Below are 8,331 nucleotides of genomic sequence, written 5' to 3' on the forward strand. Positions count from 1 at the left end.
TAGTAGTGTCAAGTTCAAGAACCTGGTTCTTCAACTCAGTATTTTTACTATCACTTTCACTAGTCCTGAGTTCTAGATTTTTGCACTTATATTTAAGGGTCACACATTCCCTAGACAGATGTTCCTTCTCATTGTTTATGACCTCAGACTCATCAATGAAGTCTAGCAGTAATTTAGATAGCTTTTCTTTAGACAAAAATTTAATCTTGTCTTTGAGATGAATCACACTTACCTCTTGTCCATCGTCTGATTCTCCAATTGCCATAAGTGCTTGTTCATCTCCAGTTTCATCTTTTGAATCCTCATCTGAGCTTTCTCCCCAAGCAGCAACCATAGCCTTTGTTGATCCTTTGTTCTTCTTAGGTTGAACCTGTTCCTTCTTTCTATTTTTTCGTTCAGCCCTTCCCTTCTTCCATTTAATTTCCCACTGAGGACAGTTCTTGATCATGTGGTCAGTCTTACCACATTTGTAGCAACCCTCATTGGTCTATTTTTCAGGAGCCCTTGGTTTGTTAAAGGTTGCACCTCTTGAAGAACCCTTTCCTCTCATTAGGTACTTCTTGAAATCCCTTGTGATCATAGCCATTTCATCATCCTCTAAGTTGGCACCTTTAGCTATTCTGAGAGCCATGATTCTTTCCTTCTTGGGTGCATCCATCTTCATGGTTTGCCTTCTCAGCTCATAGGCATTAAGATTTCCAATCCGCTCATCCAACTTGAGAGTAGCAATGTTGTTTGATTCCTGAATAGCAGTGATTTTGCTTTCCCAAGTTACTGGCAGGACCCTTGTCAAGATCTTCTCAACATTGTCCTCTTCAAGTATAATTCTTCCAAGAGACTTAAGTTCATTTGTTAGTGTTGTGAACCTTGTATACTTCTCTTGCATAGTTTCTCCTTCTTTTATGGTGAAATTCTCATATTGAGAATACAGTAGTGTTCCTCTTGATCTCTTTACTTGATGACTTCCTTCATGGGCCACTTGTAGAGTGTCCCAGATCTCCTTAGCAGTGGTACATCTTTGATTTCTGATGTACTCGTCTGGACCTAGTCCGCACACAAGCCATTTCTTGGCCTTGACATTCTTTTCCCATTTCTTCAAATCTTCAGCAGTGCATTCAGCTCTCGTCTTTGGCACTTCCACTCATTCAGCATTCATCTTTGTAGCAGCCAGGGAACCAACAGTAACAATGTCCCAAAGTTCATAGTCTTCTCCTATGATGTGGTCTCTCATCATGTTCTTCCACCAGGAATAACACTGGCCATTAAAGAGTGGAGGCCTAGCATTGGATTGTCCTTCCCAGTTTCCAGGTGGTGCACTCATCTTGATCTATTCCTAAGGTGTTAGCTTTTTTAAGGATAACCCGCTCTGATACTAAATGATGTTTTAGACTTCAATACCACACAAGGAGGGGGGGGGTGATTTGTGTGGCACCCAATATTTGCTTAACTTGATTATAGAAGGACCTGGTTCTTCTAAGTATTCCAACTACTACTATTTCATAATAATAAATACAGAAAATAAAGAACATAGAAATTTTACGTGGAAAACACTTGGCTGAAAAGGTGAAAAAACCACGACCTACCTTCCAGTAGGATTTTTCCAAATTCTCCACTAAAATCACTGAGCCAAAAATTGCATTTACAAAAACTCTTTTGTAAACCTAGGATTAACTCTAATCCCGTTGTGGCACACAACCTCAACTGTTGCGACAACTTCAAGTTAACTCTAACTTGAAAACTCTACGTACCTAATACAATTGCTTCTAAATAAGCTGAAAAATACAATGTAAAATCACCTACTAAAAATGAACTAGAATAAAAGGACAGACACTTGGAACTGGTTCTTTTGTCTGGTTCAAGTAGCTTTAGGTTTGCATGCTTGCATCACACATAAATTGCTTGCAAAATTGCCTTGCTATTTTGCTCTCAATTCATGTTTAACTTCTACTTATGTGCATTACCTGTAAAAGAGAACAACACTGATATTTAATGAGTTAGTAATTAGAGAATGACTAGGATGCGGATGCTACTCTTCCATATTGGAAGAGTTCTAGTTAATCTCATACTCTTAACTCTATCGTTTTCTTAAACCGTGTTCTCTTTGAGTAAGGGTCTTTCTCCTTATCCAATATGAACCCTTTTCGATCATGATCAGGAACTTTACCTTTACTTGGGCCAACAATTTGTCCACGCTATACTGGCTCGTTTTACTAGTGTATAGCAAAACATTATGCTATCTGAACTGGGACATTTGCATCTATACCCGCTTTTTGTGTCACGTTTTAACTTGTGCCCGTTTTGCAAAAATAATTACAAGCGTACCTGTTTTTTCATATAACTTCAGCATCCGGAGCTGAAGTAGCAAAGGCAATCACGCAAAACTTCAGCATTCTAGTAGCCGAGCCTGAAATTTAGCTCTAGAGCTGAAGTTTTTGTTTTGTAACTGGCGAACTTCAGCTCTAGAGCTGAAGTTTTTGTTTTGTAACTCGCGAACTTCAGCTCTATAGCTGAAGTTTTTGTTTTTGTGTTTTTGTTTTGTAACTGGCGAACTTCAGCTCTAAAGCTGAAGTTTCTGTTTTGTAACTAGGGAGAGCTGAAGTTCTTGTTCTATATTTGATTAACTTCAGCATGAACAATCCAATCCAAAGCAGATAGAAGCACCATTTCTTTTGGCAAGTCCAAGTAAAGCAGCACACTAAAAACAAGAAGAATAAAGTCGTACTCTAAAGGGAAAAAGAAAACTAGAAATGATTTCATAAACTCCATGGTGCTTATCGCGAACTTTTGGATAAATTTGCTTAGAATGGAAGGACCGTCGAACGGTCTCACTGTTATCATCTAACAAATCTATCTATGCACAATCCAATCCAAAGCAGATAAAATAGGAAAAATTTCACATAAGAATAATTGGGCTCCCTACTTTTCAATTTTATAGCTCATATTTATGGTAATCATCCCATGAACTGAAGTTCCATAGTAGTACCAACAGCAGCAAAAGAAATAATAAGAAGAAGAAGATGAAGGAGGAGAAGAAAGTGGCTGAAATTATTTAAAAAGTGGATACAAACTAAAAATTTTTAAAAAAATGAGTATAGGTTAAATGAGGGCGACCAAATAGAGTGCCTGTGCAATTTTTACGTCTTAACTTTATTCCATAAATGTTGAACTTGCGACCAGAAGAAAGCTTAAGTGACTTCCTTCGACTACCCTCAAGAAGTCCTTTGCGTTCATCTATCTTTTAACCAACCCCTTCTAGTTTTGTGTTCATCTTTTCTACCGTTTTCCCAACAAAAAAAAGTTATATAGCTCTGACACCCAAAAAAGAAGAAGAGTAGAACAAGGAGGAGCAGATAATGCTAAAGAGGCAAGATTCCTTAATGGCATCGGCTCGTCGCCAAAAACCACCCCCACCAGAAAATCACCATGTTGTTAAGTCTATTGGATGCATGTCAGGCATCTTTCAGATTATCTCCAAATACCAAAACAAAACCAAACGCCTCACTTCTGGAAGAAAGCAAGGGAAAAGCTACGGTTCATCACCAAGAAGAGAGTCTTCACCACAAAAAGTAGTAGGGAAACATGAAAAAGATCACCTAAAGGTACCAAGAAGTCCCATAAAATCACCAGACATCCGGCGAACGCCGAATAACTCGCCGGGAAAAGTAAAAAAAGAGCCAGCATTAGTGGCACGGCTGATGGGGTTGGAGGAAATCCCTCCACCAGCTGATTATAGGGCCGAGGACGACTCCAATGAGATAAATAGAAGGAAGCTTTTACAAGCCTTGGCGAAGTGCAATGACGATTTAGAGTCGATCAGGAAAATTATACAGTCACCAGAAAGGGTTAGCGAAAGTGGTGATTCAATGGAGAAGAGACGCCGGCCTGGTCGCGTCTGCGCGTTCGACGAGTTAACTCGGTCACCTTTCGCCAAAGTTAAAGATAGTGGTACGTTTTCTTCTTGCTTTGCTTTTCCATTTTTACTTTTTCTATAATAATTCATGCAACTAATTCTCATTTACAAAATATGTAAATATACATTGAACTCGATTGTACTTGATGATTAAATTTGATCATATAGTGCAAATCGACTTCATAACATCTTTTTGTACGTAAAATAATAATCAAATTTCTTTCTTTTTATATTTCTCGTTTTTTAATTAACCTTTAGTATCTTAGTGTGAAAAGTTTCATGCCTAAAAAACAAGGAGGAAAAGGAAAAGATAGTCTTCCCTTCTACTGAAAACCCATTCTCATACATAGGACACTTAAAATGTTACGGATAGAGCATAAAATCATACGATATAAAAATAAAGAAGAAAATCCTTGGATTCTTTGAGAAATAGAGAAACAATCACCAAAAGAAGGAACTTATATATATATATATATATATATATATACTCCCTCTGTTTCAATTTATGTGAACTTATTTCCTTTTTAGTCCGTGCCAAAAAGAATGACCCCTTCCCTTATTTGGAAACAATTTACCTTTACACAATGATTTATAGCCACACAAAATATATGTCTCATTTTACACCACAAGATTAAAAATTTTCTTTCTTTTCTTAAACTCCGTGCTCAGTCAAATGGGTTCACATAAATTGAAACGGAAGGAATATATATTTACTTCTTAATTTTTGTTGAAAGAAATTAAAGTATCCGTATCTTTGGGATTGGGAATTTCCACAAGTACATTCCCTTGAAGTGGAGACAAACTGCTATATTCGTGCGTAAAGTTATCCTAGTATATCTTAGAATTTCTTAAAGTAATGGAAAACAATCATATCATGACGAGCATGGACCAGTTCGTCATTATATCACCTTTGGCATTCAAAGGAAGCTTTCACTCCCTTTGTGACCAGAATTTAAATTAATTTAAGGTTGAAAAAAACGATTATTAAAAAGTGTGTTCTGTAGGAGGAAAACTTTTTACTTTGTTAATTGTCTTCTGAATAAGTATACTGTGTATGAGTATGACATAGGGTACTCCTTCAACATATAGAATCGAAAATAGTGGAGTTATGGTGATAATTCTGAGGATTAAATTAGGTTGACAATACTATCTTATTAAAGTTAAGCAAGTGATATGGAGTAAGCGTTATGACACTTGTAGAGACCTTTTTTTTTGGTTTCTCACCTAGTATTCGGTACTCGCATTGGAGCCCGACTATATTTAAATTCGCGCCGCGTAAGGCACCATTCGGAAGAAAGCTCTCCCTACCAAGAATTTCCATACCCAGGGCTCGAACTCGACACATCTGCTCCACCGCATCTTCGATGGTGTAGAGACCTTTTTGGTTGTCATAAATGGTAGACGCCATTTTATCCTTTTTGGTTAATAGAATGTTTTTTCTTGATAAAACCATTTTACAATTACAGCTACCTGATACTAGAAAATAAATCGATCAAGTAAAACTCTTTTTGTCGTACCAAACATACCAAGAGGATAAGTTCGTTGCATTTACTAATATTTTTCCTCCTTACGACATTTGTCACTTCTTGATCTTTTATTACATTGAATAGAATTAACAAAAAGAAAAAAAATAGCAGTACGTAGAATATGAATTTATCTTTGGCAACGGTCTCAAGATCTATGAGGGGGCCGTGGTCCATGAAATCTTTTGCTAAAGCTAGAATTGTTTACCTCCACATAATAGCAATAATTAGTCATGATTCAGTCAAGAAATGATGAGAAAGAGCATGTAAAAAAGATATTTCTCCCCAAAATTTTAAAAGCAAAGCAAATGTGTTATTCAATCTTCTTACTTTTGGTAATACGCAGTTCCACTTTCTCAGAACTTATGGGTCCACGTTCCACTACCTATACTTCTTTTATATTTTAAACTTTCCTTTCACATTTTATAGTTTATGTCATGAACAATGGTAGGACTATATGATAAGAGGAGATTAGAGGTTGATATAATAACTAGTCCTTGATACGTGAGATCAGTGTATCCCGTGTTTAACCTAAATTTTGATGATTAGATATATAAAAATTAAATTAATGAGATTTACGTTTCAAGCGACGTGATTAAACCAAATTAGACCAATCTTTCGATGGTATGAAAAAGGAGCAAATGAAGTAAAGTAGTGATAATAACGACAGAAATGATAACAACAGTGTGATAAGAGTAATTCTTATTCTTGATTCTAGCGGATTAATAGTGAACAACAATGTAGAGTACTAGAGAGAGTAGAGAACTTGATAGAATTTTAGTGTAGTATGTTAATATGCTATTTTCCACGCTTGCCATTTATTGGACCAAAGAATCTTTGCTCCGATATATTTATTAGCAATATACATCGCTACTAGATTAAGGAGAAACGCTAATTGATAATGTAATTCATATACAAATGGATAAATCTGTTTGTAATCGCTAAATCGCTTGATAATTTATTTATTGCTAAAAAAAGCTCGTTGCTAGTATTTACCAACGGATCTGAATACCTTAGCTAAATTTAGCAACGAATGATCACTCAATAAATTGCATATAAGTTCATTGATAATTTTCTTTACTAGATGGAGGTTTTTGTTGATAAATGTACGACCCACATTCGATTGTTATTTTGTTGGTTAATTTACTAACGAAAAAATCAGTTGGTAAAACTAGTTATTTATTTTTATATTTGGTTGGAATTTGTGAGTATTTGTAGCAAAAGTACAAAAAAAAAAAAATTATTTAGTAAATATACGTTTCCAATATTAGTTTTGTGTGATAAGAATGTGCGATCAAGACTTAAAAGGCAAGTTCTACGGAGTGGTGGTTAGATCGACGATGTTATATAAGGCGGAGTGCTGGCCCGTTAAGAAGTCTCATGTCGAGAAGATGAAGGTAGCTGAAATGAGGATGTTGAGATAGATGTGTAGGCATACCAAGAAAGATAAAATTAGGAACAAAGTTATTAGGGACAAGGTGGGTGTGACCTTGGTGGAGGACAAACTGTGGGAATCGAGGCTGAGATGGTTTGGGCAAGTGCAGAGGAGAGCCATAGATGCCCCGGTTAGGAGGTGTGAGAGGTTGACCATTGCGGGTCTAAAGGAGGGAAGGGTAGGCCAAAGAAGTGTTGGGGTGAGGCGATTAGGCAAGATATGTCATTGCTCCAGCCAAGGACATGACCCTCGATAGGGAAGGGTGAAGGTCGAAAGTAAGGGTGGAAGGTTGACAAATAGTTGTAAGTATTTTAGTCTTATCAGTAGTACTGGTACTATTTTTGTATTTTTCTTATTCCTCGTTCTTTATATTGCATGTTGTGCCCCTTGTTCCTATTATATTGTTGTTACTACTATTTGTTACTTTTATATTTACTGTTCCTTGAGTTGATGGTTTATTTGAAATAACCTCTCTATCTTCACAAGGTAGAGGTAAGATCTGCATACGCATTATCCTTCCCAGACCTTTTCTGTGGGATTAAATTGTGTTTGTTGCTGCGTACACACTATCCTTCCCAGATCTTACCCGTGGAATTATACTGGGTTTGTGGTTGTTATTGTTGTACGTTTCCAATATTACCGGTAAGATCAACAAAACCGCCAAAAATAGTTTCTAACTTTTTGGTAGATTATTTTTACACATGTTTAGCAAAGGCGAATAATTAACACTATTATACGTAATTACACCATCGTAAATTTCCTTTTTCATTTTTGAAGGGCGCATCAGTACACAACAACGGAATCCATTGAGAAGGATCAATAAGCTGAAGGCATATGAAACTGTTGATTTTATCAAGAAATTTACAAACAACGAGCCATTTCACATGAAGACAGCGGCTACAACTTCGCCAATATGTTGCAGCAAAGCCATGATTCAAAGTGTGGAGGAAGTGTGCAATGACATCGCCTGGGGGCAAAAGAGAGAGACAGGAAGAATAGGGCTTGTCTTACAAGATCAAATTTGCAGGGACTTGATTGAAGAGCTCGTCAAAGAAATGGATCAAGTTTTCTTGCGTACTTTACCGTTTATAGCATGTAAGAAAAGGCTTTACTTCTAAAAGTTACAAGAGTAGTGTTTTCGTTTTATTTTTTTTTATTATTTTCGGTTTGATTAGTTAGTCCTTTTATGTCATATATATATATATATATATAAATATTGAATATTAATCATTACTTCGAAATAAATATTGCATCTATTGGGCTTATTTACCACGCCCCAAAAATTGGGTGATAACACCTAACCTAAATTACCGATCGAGTGAACCTTAAATTTATCTATTTTAAATTTTCACTCTCTTCCAGTTTATGTGAACCTATTTTCTTTTTGGTCCGTTCCAAAAAGAATGACCCCTTTCTAAATTTAATAACAATTTAGCTTAAACTTACAGTTCTACCTTTAATGA

General features: G+C 36.2%; 1 protein-coding gene across 1 annotated transcript; it reads left to right on the forward strand.

The window, feature by feature from the left end:
* Window positions 1–3,187: 3,187 nt before the first annotated feature.
* LOC107774620 (uncharacterized) lies at window positions 3,188–8,129 on the forward strand. Its single transcript, XM_016594210.2, has 2 exons — window positions 3,188–3,945; window positions 7,646–8,129. The coding sequence occupies exons 1-2, from the start codon at window positions 3,354–3,356 to the stop codon at window positions 7,984–7,986; spliced, it is 933 nt and encodes a 310-aa protein (XP_016449696.1). The 5' UTR covers window positions 3,188–3,353; the 3' UTR covers window positions 7,987–8,129.
* Window positions 8,130–8,331: the final 202 nt, after the last annotated feature.

Source organism: Nicotiana tabacum, chromosome 11 (genome assembly GCF_000715075.1).
Source record: "Nicotiana tabacum cultivar K326 chromosome 11, ASM71507v2, whole genome shotgun sequence".
In the NCBI taxonomy this organism is placed as follows: Eukaryota; Viridiplantae; Streptophyta; class Magnoliopsida; order Solanales; family Solanaceae; genus Nicotiana; species Nicotiana tabacum.

Coding starts and splice junctions, on each gene's coding strand:
- LOC107774620 (XM_016594210.2), top strand. CDS start 3,354: ATGCTAAAGAGGCAAGATTCCTTAATGGCATCGGCTCGTCGCCAAAAA. Junction 3,946..7,645: donor CGCCAAAGTTAAAGATAGTG/GTACGTTTTCTT, acceptor TCATTTTTGAAG/GGCGCATCAGTACACAACAA.